Consider the following 16,013-nt stretch of genomic DNA (forward strand, 5'->3'; position numbering starts at 1 on the left):
TAGGTTTTTACAACTTTACTGTCAATAGATATCGTAGAAATGTTTGTCTATAAATATTATAGAAATAGACATGAGGGATGTAAACAAAGGTGTTATAAATATCGGCAATTGTAAGGTAGGGGTGAGCGCGGTGCGGTTATTGGCCAAAACCTCACCACTAACCATAAATGCGGTTAATCCATTTTAAAAACCGTTTAATGCGGTTATTTTTGCGGTACGGTGAGACGGTTATTTTTGCGGTGCGGTTTTGTTTTTTTTGTGTTTCGGTTATTAACCGCATTGATTTGGTGCGGTCATTTTATATGGTTTTTAACCACACTTTAGAGTTCAGACAGTTTTAAGAGTTTAAACATATTATTTGTAATAATAAAACACAATAAGTTATAAGACAATTAACATAAATTACAAACAACTAATATCTTAAAAACGTTAGATCACTAGTAATTAACAATAAATATCTTAAAATTGTCAAATTTCACCATTTTTCAAAGTTAAAAATAAGAAAAACCAACATTTTTGTCTTCTAGAATTTTATCATTCTTTCATCCATGAAACTTGTCTTATTTTTAATATTTAATATATTAATAATTAATAAAAAAATTGTATATAATATATGTGGTGCGGTGCGGTTTTTGAAAAATAATGACCGCACCGCACTGCAAATTTGTGGTTTTTGAAAAACAGAAAACTTTACCATCGGTTTTTATTGCGATTGCAGTTAATCGGTTACGGTTTTTGCGGTTAATTTTAGTTGCGGTGCGGTTTTTGCTCACCTCTAAATTGTAAGGTATAAACATATATGAACCATTTATCAATTCCCTTTGTTTCAAACTTGAATAGTCAAATATATGGAATTAATGTGTAATAATAGGTTTAATTGTGTGGTATATGTCCTTTAGAAAATTAGATGTTTCGATTTTATGTTTGTGGAATCGTGCATGCGGTTCAAAGTTTTTAGAGATTTGTGTAGACACCGATTAAGGATGACAAGAGTTGAAGAGTGTCCAAAATAATATGTTTTAAAATGTTAGACAAGGGTTACAGTGTCACATTCGTTATTTGGTCCAATCAGCTTAATACTTCAAATGGTAAAGAAGAAATCATGTTCATTATACGAAATATATATTTCTCAGTCAATTGTTATGTCTCACCGGATAAAGTTTCAAGTTCAAATATTGGTTTCAATCAAGAGATGGACATGAGAATAATATGTGATGCATTTCTAGAAAAGAAAATTCATCACCCCAAGACCTCACAAATATTAGAGAGTAGGAGTGGTAGGGAACCCATTTATCTCATGTAGAGACATACATAAACAATTTATGAATGAGTGTGAATAAAACATAAAATGTATTATGTGTGTCTAACAATCGAATCACTAAACTATTCGTGTATGTTATAGAAGATAAGAGGTTATGAGTAAACCAATTAAGAATATTAGCAATAAAGGTTGTGTGTCATATAAAAGAAGGATGATAGGTGAGACCCGGGTGTGCTCCTTTTATTTTCCTCATTTTTACTCTTCTACATCAGTATCACATCATTTCTACCTATTCTCCCATCATACCCTTTTAACCTAGAAAATTACCACCTCTCATTTTTTTTTCATTTTTTTAATAAAATAGTAAATTACACGAATCGTCTCTCGTGTAGGTGCCAAAATGCACGTTCAGTCCGTATTTTCAGAAATTAATTTGGATTGTCTCTAGTGTATGTAGAATGGCTATTTTACCCTCAATAATTTCTTTTTTAGTTTCCTTTTATTTGTTTATTATTTTTAAATTAAAAAGAATAAAATAAATACCCCTTTCCCTTTCCCTATTTTCCTTTTACATTCCCTGTAAACCACAATGCACTACCTTACTGACAACTAGAAACCACAATACACTACATCCTCATCGCAAGCCAACCTAGCCAAAACAACCTCCAACCACCTCCCAAAAAACCCTTTGCTCTCTATTATTTTCTTCTAATAACCCTAGCAGCCGCTACCCATCAATGAAGCAAATTTCATTGGGATTCCACCCGCGGAGTTGCAGATCCAGAAGGCGATGAGGTGTAGTACCAGGATGAGGGATTTCTTGAAGCTCACAAGGGACGACATTAGTGGTCTGATGGTTAGAACGAACACCACTTCGCCATCATGTTATCTCTCTGTCTCTCTTGCCCTCCCTCTCGGTATCGCATTTGCACACACACATGTGTGTGTGTGTTTTGTGGCTCATTGGTTCTTTGTTCTCTTTGATTAGTTGATGTGAGGATTTGGATGAAGATGACGTTGATGCTTGGCAGATGAAGATGACACCGGAGGTGATGGTTGTCGATGAGATTTAAAGTAAAGAGATCATGTGGTGTGAGAGATGCAAAAAGAAAAATGGAGGGTTCTTAGACTATCACCATTAGCAACCCAACCCAACCCTATTTCTCTATAAAAAAAAATTCTCTCTCTTCCATCTATACAATCCAATCTAAGTATTCATACCCATTAACAACCCAACATAACCTCATTTTATACTAAAAAACTATATAAAAAGCTATATCAATATTGGTTTTATTTTGTAGACAAAAATAAATTATATATTCCAGAATATTTTATTTGTTTTTTCACCAAAAATAAAATATAGTTATTAACTAAAGTAGTTTTATATATAAACATGAATTTAATACACATTTCTAAAGACGACACAAGGCAATGAGAACAAATAAAAAGGCTCGAGCCTTTTGGTGAAGTCACTCGCTACAGCAGCCTAGTGTCACGATCGAGATTCTAGACTCTTCCGGAGTACTCAAGAAAATGGGAGAACTTACAAGTATAGCACATTAGACCCTGGAACATCCTAGATTTCTCTAGGACATCAAAGAATGATTTAGAACATTTCATGAAGACTTGTAAATATATGTAACTTGGTAGAATATTCTAGATTAGTCAAGAATATAGGACTAATGTAGTAATATCTAGAAACTTCCCAAGAGGGGGAAGGACAAGTATAAATAGGGAGGAGCTCATTTGCTCCAAACCATTGGAAGTTCTCTTGTATTCTCTCGAGCTCTCTAATAGAATTTCTCTTTCGTTTGTAGAAACTTCAAAACCTTTATTCTCTTGCTTACTTAGTCGTTTATTCATCCAAAAGAAGTGTCGTAGCCTGACTTAGTCGAAGTTACACTAAGTGGCACACGGTGATTGTGTTGTCCCGTGACACGTGGTATCAGAGCCAGGTTTCGTACAAGCAAGAGATCATGACTACGGAAGCAGGAAGTAGCAAAGTAGCAAACCTACCCCCTGTCGTCGAAGAGAGAGGAAGAAAGTCCAAGAAGAGGGAACAATCGATAGATGCCTTGGCAAGCTTAGAAAACAAGCTTACAAGGACGGAGATCAACATCGGGGAGATCCTTGAATGGAAGGATACCGTCGATCAGTTCGTTGCGGAGATAAGTGACACGAGCGATGGATTGAAGGAGACCATCGGTGTCATCAAGGAAGAAGTCCTTGGACTTGTCAACACCTTGTGAAATGAGTTTCGTGAGAAGATAAACGCTTTGGAAGATGAGGTGAAGCTATGCAAAGCAGCGATAGCCGGAGGATCTGTCACGAAGATGACGCCACACACAGAAGCACCTAAGCCCTCGAAATATGGAGGTAAGCGTGATCCTAAACTACTTGAAGAATTTTTCTGGTCCCTAGAATGTTATTTCAATGCTATCGGAGTAAAGGATGACAAGTACAAAATAGACACCGCCGTTCTGTACTTGAGTGAAAATGCGGCACTATGGTGGAGGCGGAAGCATGGCGACATTGAAAAAGGCTTATATGTCATAGATCCTTGGGATGAGTTTAAGAGACAACTCAAGAAACAATTCTGCCCCCATAATGCTGAGGACGTTGCCATGAAGAAACTCCGAGGATTGAAACATGTCGGGTCTATCAAAGATTACGTAGCAGAATTCACCGCCTTGATGCTGGAGTTACCCGACTTACAGGAGAAAGACAAGTTATTTTACTTCCAAGATGGACTACAATCATGGGCTTACAACGAGCTCAAGAGGAGGAACGTCCAAGATGTTGACGAAGCTATAGCAGTAGCGGAAGACCTTATGGACTTCCGAAGAGATACCCCAATTAGGAAACCTAGTGGGGGAGAGAGACCGACAACTAGGCTGCAAAAGAAGGATGATAAACCCGCTGCAAGACCATCAACTTTCAAGGGGAAGGCGAGTGAAGGGGGACCTCGAAGGGAAGTCAAGTGCTACTTATGTGACGGCCCCCACCTAATCAAAGATTGTCCCAAGAAGAAAAGCTTCGATGCGATGGTCTTCGAAGAAGAAAAGGAAGGGAGAGACGAGGCACAACTAGGCTCAATGCAACGCCTCAATTCGGTGGCAAAAGAAGAGACCCACTCGAAGAAGGAAAGAGGACTCATGTTTGTGGAAGTTAGTATAAACGAGAAAGTCACTAAAGCCTTAGTAGACACAGGTGCGTCCCATAATTTCCTTTCTAAAAATGAAGCTGAAAAGATGAACATTCAATACACCAAAGAAATAGGCTGGCTGAAAGCTGTCAACTCTCCTTCCGAGCCTATTCTTGGAGTCGCTTATGGGGTAGTTATCGAGATCGGAGGATGGAAGGGTCCTATCGACCTAACCATAGTACCCATGGATGATTATTGCATGGTCTTGGGGATGGAGTTCTTCGACCAGGTACGCCCTTTCTCGTTCGAAGATCAAACCATGCGTATCACCAAGGATTCAACGATACACATCGTACCCTTGGAAAGAAGCAAAACGGAGTCCCAGATCTTTTCGGCCATGCAACTCAACAAGGGACTAAAGAAGGGAGAAATGACATACTTAGCAGCGTTAAAAGAAGAAACCACCCCTCTCAATAAAGAGATGCCAGAGATAGTGAAAAAAGTACTAGAAGAATTCAAGGACGTGATGCCGCCAGAGTTACCAAGGAAGTTACCACCGAGAAGGGAAGTGGATCACGAGATAGAACTCGAGCCCGAAGCTAAGCCACCAGCGATGTGTCCTTATAGAATGGCTCTATTGGAGTTAGAAGAGCTAAGAAGACAATTGAAAGAGCTACTAGATTCCGGATTTATCCGCCCCTCAAAAGCCCCATTCGGTGCCCCAGTCTTGTTCCAGAAAAAAACATGACGGAAGTCTAAGAATGTGCATAGACTACCGGGCCCTGAACAAAGTAACAATAAAGAACAAGTACCCAATCCCACTGGTAGCTGATCTATTTGACCGACTCGGGAGTGCTCGATGGTTCACAAAGCTGGACTTAAGGTCGGGTTACTGGCAAGTACGCATAGCAGCAGGGGACGAACCAAAGACGACGTGTGTGACAAGGTATGGCTCCTACGAATTCTTATTCATGCCTTTTGGATTGACGAATGCCCCTGCCATATTCTGCACTTTAATGAATAAGATATTCCACTCATTCTTGGACAAATTCGTAGTGGTGTACTTAGACGACATAGTAGTTTACTCTGAGTCGTTAGGGGAGCACGTTGAGCACTTGCGGTTAGTCTTCCAAGTACTCAGGGAAAACCAATTATACATAAAGACAGAAAAGTGCTCCTTTGCCCAACCAGAAGTAACGTTCCTAGGGCATAGGATCGTTAATGGGAAGATCCATATGGATACCAACAAGATACGAGCGATCCAAGAATGGGAGCCACCAAAGAATGTTTCTGAACTACGATCGTTCCTAGGCCTTATAAACTACTATCGAAGATTTATATCCGGATACTCAGCTAAAGCCACTCCCCTCACCGACCTTCTAAAAAGGAAAGTTTCGTGGGAATGGACAGAGAAGTGTCAAATGACGTTTGATCTTCTAAAGAAAGCTGTCACGGAGGAACCGGTCTTAAAGCTACCAGACTACACGAAACCATTCCAGGTGCAAACGGATGCGTCAGACTTCGCGATTGGAGGAGTATTATTACAAGATGACCATCCAGTGGCCTACGAAAGCTGGAAACTAAATGATACAGAACGGAGATACCCAGTACACGACAAAGAAATGACAACAATCGTACATTGCCTTCGAGTATGGAGACACTATTTGCTTGGGAGCCAGTTCGTTATCCAAACCGATAATGTGGCGACTAGTTACTTCCAAAATCAGAAGAAGATAAGTCCTAAGCAAGCTCGTTGGCAAGATTTCTTAGCAGAATTCGATTATGTCATGGAATATAAGCCGGGAAAAACCAATGTAATTGCGGATGCCCTGAGTCGAAAGGCCGAACTAGCAACCCTCTCTCAAGTAACGTGCGATTTTGCTGACCGGATCAAGGAAGGGTTAAATCACGATCCGTTAACGAAGAACTTAATAGAAATGGCAAGAGAAGGCAAGACCAGAAAATTTTGGGTCGAAGGCGAATTATTATTCACGGTCGGCAATCGAATGTATGTCCCAATATGGAACAACTTGAGAAGAGAAATCCTAAAGGAATGTCATGATTCCAAATGGGCTGGACATCCAGGTACTCATCGTACGAAAGCAATTATAGAACGATCCTATTATTGGCCCAATATGCGAAGTGACATAGACGCCTATGTGAGGACTTGCCTTATTTGTCAACAAGATAAGGTCGAACAGGCCAAACCGGCAGGATTATTGGAACCACTACCGATCCCCGAAAGACCATGGGAAAGCATATCGATGGATTTTATTTCAGCATTACCGACGTCCGAAGGGTGCGGATCAATAATGGTGATAGTAGATCGATTCTCCAAATATGGAACGTTTATTCCAGCCCCTCGGGATTGCGCAGCTGAAGAAGTAGGGCGACTATTCTTCAAGCATGTCGTCAAGTATTGGGGACTTCCTCGAAGCATTATAAGTGATAGAGATCCCCGCTTTACAGGGAAGTTTTGGAGGGAGCTATTTAAGCTAATGGGATCAGAACTCCACTTCTCGACTAGTTTCCACCCTCAAACCGATGGCCAAACTGAAAGGGTGAATCACTTGCTCGAGATTTATTTGAGGCACTTTGTCAGTGCAAACCAACGGGATTGGGCCAAGCTAATCGATGTGGCCCAATTTTCATATAACTTACAACAGAGTGAGGCTACAGGGAAGAGTCCTTTCGAGATTGTAACAGGCCAACAACCATTGACGCCCAAAGAGCTAACAAACGGGTACAAAGGATCAAGCCCACCTGCGTACAAGTTTGTCAAAGGATGGGACGAGGAACTCGACATAGCAAAGTCTTACTTACACAAGGCAGCTAAGCGAATGAAGAAATGGGCGGACGAGAAGAGGCAGCCAAGAGAGTTCATAGTAGGGGACGAGGTGATGGTAAAACTCCCACAAAGGATGTTCAAATCCACCCGAAAGGTACACAAAGGCTTAACACGAAGATACGAGGGGCCATACAAAGTTCTCGAAAAGGTTGGGACACGATCATACAAGCTTGAATTACCATCCTACTTAAAGATCCATCCAGTATTCCATGTAAGTCTTCTCAAAACTTACAATCGCGATGAAGAAGATCCATCGAGGAGCAAATCACATTGAGCCCCAGTAGCAAACGTGGTCTCATATGACAAGGAGGTGGATGAAATCCTAGCAGATAGAACAATTCGTAAACGAGGCTTACCCAATTGGACAGAATATTATGTTCGATGGAAGGGACTACCCGATAGTGAGTCCAGTTGGGAACGAGAACAAGATCTGTGGCAGTTCCAAAGCAAGATCGAGGAGTACATATCTAAGACTTGACGAGGTCGTCAAGAACTTAAGTGGGGGAGGGTGTCACGATCGAGATTCTAGACTCTTCCGGAGTACTCAAGAAAATGGGAGAACTTACAAGTATAGCACATTAGACCCTGGAACGTCCTAGATTTCTCTAGGACATCAAAGAATGATTTAGAACATTTCATGAAGACTTGTAAATATATGTAACTTGGTAGAATATTCTAGATTAGTCAAGAATATAGGACTAATGTAGTAATATCTAGAAACTTCCCAAGAGGGGGAAGGACAAGTATAAATAGGGAGGAGCTCATTTGCTCCAAACCATTGGAAGTTCTCTTGTATTCTCTCGAGCTCTCTAATAGAAGTTCTCTTTCGTTTGTAGAAACTTCAAAACCTTTATTCTCTTGCTTACTTAGTCGTTTATTCATCCAAAAGAAGTGTCGTAGCCTGACTTAGTCGAAGTTACACTAAGTGGCACACGGTGATTGTGTTGTCCCGTGACACTAGGCCACCAACATTATTTTCTTTTTCTTTTTCTTGATAATTTTTTTTGGTAAGCCAACATCAAAAGATCACCGATGAGAATAGTGTTAGGTTTAGAAGGTTAGGTTGGCTTGGGTTTTGGGAGTGGGCCGAATTTTTTTAATTTATATTTATAAATAATAATATATAATAAGAGATTAGTTTGAGACATAATAGTCGTCATTTGAGTTCTGTTTCACACTAAAAACGTAACCAAGCGGTCAATCAAGGATGAACGTGCAGTTGAAAACTAATAAGGGACGGTCTGAGTTAATTTTAAAAATTAAAGACTAAATACGTAATTTAACACTTATACCAAGGATGAATCGTGTAATTTACTCTAAATATATTTATATAACTATATTTTAGTAAATATAAAAAATTAACAAAAATGAAATATAATTTAATAAATATAAAATTAGTAAAATTATAAATATTTAATTACTTCAAAATAAAATTACATAATTGTCTAATTAAAATTAAAAACCAAATAAAAACATAACAATATATACATAAAATATTATATTATGTTAAATCATCATATAAGTCATCACCTGAATCCTTATCGAAATGAACGTCCAAATTTGCATTTCTATCATCATGGGAATTTATGTACAAATCCACGTCCGCAGGATGTATCATAACTCTGTGAATAAGTTCCATTAAATCAACATGATAGTTGTGATGTATATCATTGTCATGAACTTCTTTTCTATCTGTCGTGTATTGTGCACTATCTACTCCTTTGAAGGTTGACACAATTATGGTTTCATCGTAGTGGGATATCACTTTTCTTAATCATCTAAAATCATATTATATAATACGATGCACACATACATTATGATTGATGGGTTTAGAGAAAAAGAACAATCGTATGTGCTCATGCAAAACCCTAAAGCTTGGATATATGTTTCTCTATTGTACATGCAATTCATCCAAGACTTGAAAAACCTAATCTAGCATACATTGAAATCGAAATCTAGAATACAACAAGTTTAGATGATACCTTTCAATAGTTGCAAGAATCCGTGATCTTCAAGAGGCTTAGTGTCATAAGTGTAACACCTCTAATGACTCACAAACACCACAAGCAAGAGGATAAATTTCGACTATAGTAACCTTAGGGTTTCTTGGTGTAACCGAAACTGAAGCCCTAGGGTCCTTTAAATAGTTGAGCTGCTAGGGTTTCAGTCAAAACCCTAATTGGATGACTTAGGCCCAAAGCAACTTAAGAACCTTCTGGAATAAGGCCTCCTTGGCCGAAATTAGAGTGGGCTTCCACTCCTAATTTCGTCCCCCTTATGTCAAGGAGAGTTTACAGCCCAAAACCAACTATCACACAATTGACAGTTCCAGTCTCCTTTATTTAATTAATCTCTTCTAGCCACAAAATTAATTCTTAATTAATTCTTGACTAATATTAATTAAACTATATGATTTCTCCTTTAATATATTTTTCATATAATATATTAATAAACCATAATAACCTCTCTCTCTCTCTCTATCTATCTATAAATCATCATGTCAAGTTGCTTTGGTGAAAGCAACCTCAAAGGACCATGCACAACCGGGTCAAGTACATACCAAATATAGTTACAGGGTTGGACACTAATCCAACAATGCTTTGCAACCTTATGGGATCACATGAACATGCCATCAGTTTGAGTACTTGTCAACACGTCTCAAGGATATCAAATGCTCGTTCTACGTCCTTCACAGCTACTTCTTGGGTCGTCTTAAACTTTAATCATTTGTTGTCGTTTAGACATGTCAATAATCAACAAATATAGATTATTCAAGATATATTTTACAAGTAAAACATGTGACATCCCCAATTTTACGGCCAGAAAAGACCGATTTGTTTATGTTTAATTTGAAAATCATAGTATATTTTTAAAGAAATATATTGCGGAATTTGTTCCCAGAAAAACATGATAAATATATTATCAAAGGATTTCCGAAGAAATGTATTTTGTTCATATTAAAACTTTGGGATGTCATCGTCAATACTGAAACATAAGCATAAACAGACCTTACATTTATTTACACCAGTGATCTACATTTCTTTTAAATCTATCAGTGTAAAGTGGCTTCGTATCGATACCTATGATACAAATAGACTGAGTGGGTCAGGTTGGGATACCTGGTGAGTACATAGGGTGTTCAACCCACAATAATATAATTATTATGTTTAATCATCAAACAATCAACCCAATTACCCATCCCCATTATCTTCTTTATTCCTTAAGGATCTACCCAAAGAATCATTTATCATTCACTTTTTCATTCCTAAGGATTCTCCTAAGGAATAGGCACGAAGTCCATCATTGCCTATGGCACAGCTGCCAATGTTATCTATTAGGCACAACTACCAATATTATCATTTAGGCACAACTACTAGGATTATGACATTCTCTATTAGGCACAACTGCCAATATTATCCTTTAGGCGCAGCTGCCAGGATATTTAGAGTACATCTGGTAAACACATAGTTCAAAAATACCTGTTGAACACTTAGTTCAAAAATACCTAATGAACACCTGGTGAACACTTAGTTCAAAAATACCTAATGAACACCTAGTGAACTCTTAGTTCAAAAATACAGAATGAACACCTAGTGAACACTTAGTTCAAAAATACATAATGAACACTTAGTTCAAAAATACCTAATGAACACTTACTTCAAAAACACCTAATGAACACTTAGTTCAAAACACCTACAGGTTACGAGCTCTTGTGTCACTACTTGTAATATAAGAAACTAAGTGGGTCAAGCTTGGGAGCCTGGTGAGCACATAGAGTTTTTAACACAAAATAAATAAACTTATTAATTTCATCAAACCAATTAACCCGATTGCCCGTTCTCGTTATCCTCACTTTACATCCCTAAAGCATCTACTATAAGGGACCTAGTCTAAGGATTTTCATCGGGGTGACAACACTGCTTTGGGGATTCCCCAAAAATTTATGTCAAATAAGGCAACCATGTGGGGGATGGAGCACTAATGGCAAACACTAAGTTCAAATAAACACCGACAGGTTACGAGCATGCTAGCGTTCCACTGGACTATCTAAAAAAGTCTGTGGTCGTCATCTATACTCCGCTAAATGAATGGATCAACGTCAACATCGAGACCTCTCATCATTTTATTTCATAACACACCAACTATTACATCTACCCATGTTTTACCCAACACATTTTGTAGATATAAAACACATATACATTTTAAATCATTTAAAACGTATATAAAATCGATCATCCATCATAGACAGCAAGTATTCAGATAATATGCACACATAGCAAGTAATTTTATTTAAAATACTTCATATCTATGTGTAAGATAAAAGTAACTATGCACTCACACTAGCAACGTGATTTGATATAATCTAACTAGAAACGGTTAGCGGTTCGTGATTGTCGAGCTCGGGAAAGGAAACGGCTTCAGCAAACGAGAGAGAGGAAAGCGGTTTTGGTGTAAAGAATGAAATGGTCAAATTTTCTATTTATAGGGTGATTTTGGCTCTCTCATGTCATGAGCCATGCCTGCTAATCTCGTAGACTTGCCATTTGCGTTTATAGCTCCGAAAGGAATCTGGATGACTTCTCACATATGCTCACGTCGTGAGCTTCCAAGAGTCATCTCGCAGACTTCCCAGATGTTTTCAAGGCCCGATTAGTGTCCGTTTGACTCTTCACGTCGTGAGAAATCACGCTCACATCGTGATCCTTAAACGTAGACTTGTCATCTGTATTCTAGCCTTGAAAAGTGGCGTTTTGACTCCTTACGTCGTGAGAAATCATGCTCACATCATGAGTCCAGTCAGATTAGGGTTTCTGACACGTGTCATGCTCTCAAGCAACTACATCTTCGGAAGGCCATAACTTTACATATGAGCTCCGTTTTTTACGTTCTTTATATCCGCGCGTAGGTGGAGACGTTGGGTGTGTTCGAAAAAATTAGCTTGTAGCGGGTGGTTTGTAGCGGGTAGTTTGCAGCTTGTAGCGTTTTGTTAAACGCTACATGAAGTAGCATTTGGATTTGGAGCGTTTTGTTTAAACTAAATGCTAGAAGCTTGTAGTGCCGAACGAGGCTTTCTGTTCAAAACGGAGCATTTTGTCAAACGCTAGAAGCTAAAAGCTCTCAAACGCTCCGTGCCGAACACGCCCATTATCTACAACTTTATTTTAGATCTCTAAGGCTAAAAAGTACTTTATCGTAAACTCACTTTTTATGATTCCTAGTGTCGTGTCGGTTTTGTCGCGAAACTTCGATAAGTCATAACTTCTTCGTCATAACTCGGATTTCAACGTTCTTTATATGTACGAAAACCTTGTGAAATATACTACAGCTAAGTTAAGATTATTTATTCTAAATAATCCTCTATCAAAAATTCATTTTTGACGTTTATTGTCTCTAAATTGATTAGTCCGAATCTGCGGGCGCTACAAAATATTACTCACACTTGTATAATATTCCATTTGCTTGAAGTATCATATCATACGCCTTTACAAGATAGATGTTGAATACCAACGACTGTCAAAAAACAATGATGTTGTTGTTGGCACCCACCCTACTAAAGAATACATGTCATATCAAAAGGTTGTAGGACGTGGTTGCTTCTAAAATTATCGTCAGGTCTTATGATCACCTACCATATAATGATAACACCATGCTTTAGGTCACACTGCACATGTTCAAATACATCCGATCAATACTACCTAGCAGTTTGAGGAAGCTCGTGTTTGTTTTTATATGTCATGTACAATTTGTGGATGCCATTAATCCTAGGTTTGTACAAATATTGTTTCATGTAAACTATAAGCATGACTTCGCGAACTTATAAACAATGTCATGTTGGTCCACTCAGATATCCTCAAATACTCATCCCATGAGTCAGCCTTGATGTCATCTGTTAAATGACGAATTACGATTATTTATTTTTGTATTGGCGAAAAACATTTTCTACCCGTTGCATTCCACTTCAATTGAAAATATGGAAACCAATCCTTCAAGTCATCAACTATATGCAGGAATAATTAATTTCCGCATCCAGAATCATTGTCTAAGCTTTTCAGCATACACGACATCATAAAAGTAGTTGTCTGTGATACGATTATGTCTGACTTCACGATTTCTCCGTAAAGGATTTTTCTCGTTCTCGAAAGTGAACTTTCAACTTCTTGTTCACGTCTTCACGATAATACACAATTGCTTTTTCATAAATTTTCCGATAAAAATTGACTTCCGTATTACCAACATGTCCGACAAAGTATAAGATGATGATGACATTGTGAACTGCGAATCTAATACAGAAGTGGTGAGTACTTGTCTTGTCAAGATTGGATATGATTAATATTTATAGAGTTTGAAGAAAGTATTATTATTAAAACATCCAACGGCTAGACAAAGGGGTGGAGTGCGGTGAGTTCTTCTCCCACGGTAGCGATCATCTCACAAAGCACACCTCATGGTGTGTTGTTACAACACACCTTTTGCTGCCACATAAACGTCACCGCACTATGTGGTGGGAGTACACTGTGACAAAGAAAAAAACTATTGAGAAATCCAACGAGTTGTGTTCTTCTAGTCTATGGCTATGTGGCGTGAAATTGTCAAAATTTTTGAAGTTTTTTTTTTGTTGGGGAGGGGGGAGATTTCTTTCATTTTTACAGCTTGATAAGTCACGTGTTAGAGAAAATATCTTCTTTTCCATGAGATGAGATGGTGAAAGGTTGAATTTTGGGTGGAAGTATTGCATTCTGTGGTTACATCATATTTTGCTTTTATTGACAGCTTCGACTTGATATTTTTATAAGACAAGTAGCCAGCTGCCAACCCCACCAGTGTGGACTGTGGACCGATTCTGTGGTTATTCATCTCGGCAAAATTAGGTGAACCAATTAATCAAATCAGTGTGGACTGTGTCTGTGGACCAATTTTACTTGTTTGTATATTTCATTTTCTTGCCTTTGGTAACATAAATTCACAATCAATAGATAATACATATCTTTTCTCTCGATTCTAATGAATCCATGATCACCCTAAGTTTTGAACCCAATTTATACAAAACGACTGGACTACCCTTCACAACCTGCAAAACAAATGACTCTTTTGGTACACATGCAGATCTAGATCCATTATGCAAAAGAAACCAAAAATAATAATAAAATTGAAGCCCAACAGAAAAGGTAGCCATTGATTTGCATAGCATAAATTACAGATTTGGCATGTTAAAAGTTAAAACAGCATTACATATCAAGACTTGTACTATTTCTGCATAGATTTCACACAGCTCTTTAAAATGCCTGAAATATCCTTTTTATTTGTTGTTGGAATGCTTTTAATAAGAATCACGGATGACCCTCCATCTATCTGTTTCTTAAAGGAACTGCAAAAATAATGAAACTATGTTTAAACCTTAACCTGAACTCCCATTTGATTAAAAAAAAAGTATGTATGATAAGAAGACACATACCTCTTTTCTTGCACATGGCTAGAATTATCCTGTTTCTTTTCATGGTTTGCCACCATTGTTTTGGCTTTTTCGTGTCCCTACATCAGATACCATCAAGAAATGATCATATATAGAAGGTCTTCCAAAATCCTAACTAAACAAACAGTGAATGGAGCCAGACTGTTACATGACACTGACATATTAGGAAGAAACATAACACTAATTGCATCCATTGATGATTCATACTCAACAAGCAATTCACATTAATACAGTTACAGGAAGTGAAACAGATGTTAGATCCGAAGGGCTTTACCTGAGGGGACTTTGATCGAGCCATGGATTCTTCTTTATCTTCATACTTCGATGAATTGCACATCTTCAACTTCTTTTTCTTCTTCTTCTTTTTCTTTTTATTCTCTCCGCCTTGTTCTGCATTTCCCGACTTGGATAATGAACTACACAGCTTCAATTTCTTCTTCTCTACATCACCATTCTCATTCAGACGCTCCTTTCTCTTCTTTCTGTCACTGGTCATTAATCCCTTACCTTTCTTATCCCCAACCTTCCATACATTCTTTCTCCTGTACAACATCTTCTCGAATTTCCAAGATGGAACACTCGTATCGATAACAGTAACCTCTGTTTGCGAATACGCGGTTAGATCCCAATGGCCTTTCTCCTCCTCCTCAACATGTCCAGTCACCTTCAACTCTCGATTGACTTCCTTTGCTGTACGTCGATTGCTCAAAGTCAACGGAAATGGCGACGGCGACGGCGGTGGCGAGGAAACCCTGTCCTTTCCAACAGGCACGTTCTGAACATTCGAATTTGTAGAAACAATACAGATTCTAGGGCACTGTTGCTTCCTACAGCTCTTTTTCCTTTTAATTCTCGATAAATCCTGAAATTCTCCCATCTGAAACAGCTCCGATAGTACATTATTCATCACTTCACGACCTTGGATAGCTCCACTATCATCCCGTTTGTCAAGTTTGGGTCTTTTATCGGGAAGCGAAGGATCCGTCGACGTTTGGGGATCAATTTTGTCGAGGGAATTGGAGAGGAAGTGCTCGAGGTTGATGTTATCGGAGTCTGGAAATCCTCTGGATGAACGAAGGCGGTTTAGCCATTTGGATGACTTGGAGCAGAGCATTGGTTGTGGCCGAGGAGAGATTGAAGAGTTGAAGAATCGTAGAATTGATAATTTGAAGAATTGGGATTTGAATTTAGGGTTTGAGAGTCGATGTTGGGAAGAAGTAGCTAAGCTGGATTCATCAGTGAGAAGACGAAAGAAAGAGAAAAGAGAGTACACGTGGAATCGAACGCC

At 38.4% G+C, this 16,013-nt stretch overlaps 1 protein-coding gene across 1 annotated transcript; it reads right to left on the reverse strand.

Annotated features, from left to right (window-relative positions):
• Positions 1 to 14,401: 14,401 nt before the first annotated feature.
• Positions 14,402 to 16,013, reverse strand: LOC145070398 (fantom protein). Its single transcript, XM_079017343.1, has 3 exons — positions 15,000 to 16,013; positions 14,708 to 14,784; positions 14,402 to 14,620 (listed from the first exon to the last, which is right to left on the reverse strand). The coding sequence occupies exons 1-3, from the start codon at positions 15,837 to 15,839 to the stop codon at positions 14,500 to 14,502; spliced, it is 1,038 nt and encodes a 345-aa protein (XP_078873469.1). The 5' UTR covers positions 15,840 to 16,013; the 3' UTR covers positions 14,402 to 14,499.

Source organism: Lactuca serriola, chromosome 8 (genome assembly GCF_051521515.1).
Source record: "Lactuca serriola cultivar US96UC23 chromosome 8, Lser_US96UC23_V15, whole genome shotgun sequence".
Classification (NCBI taxonomy): Eukaryota; Viridiplantae; Streptophyta; class Magnoliopsida; order Asterales; family Asteraceae; genus Lactuca; species Lactuca serriola.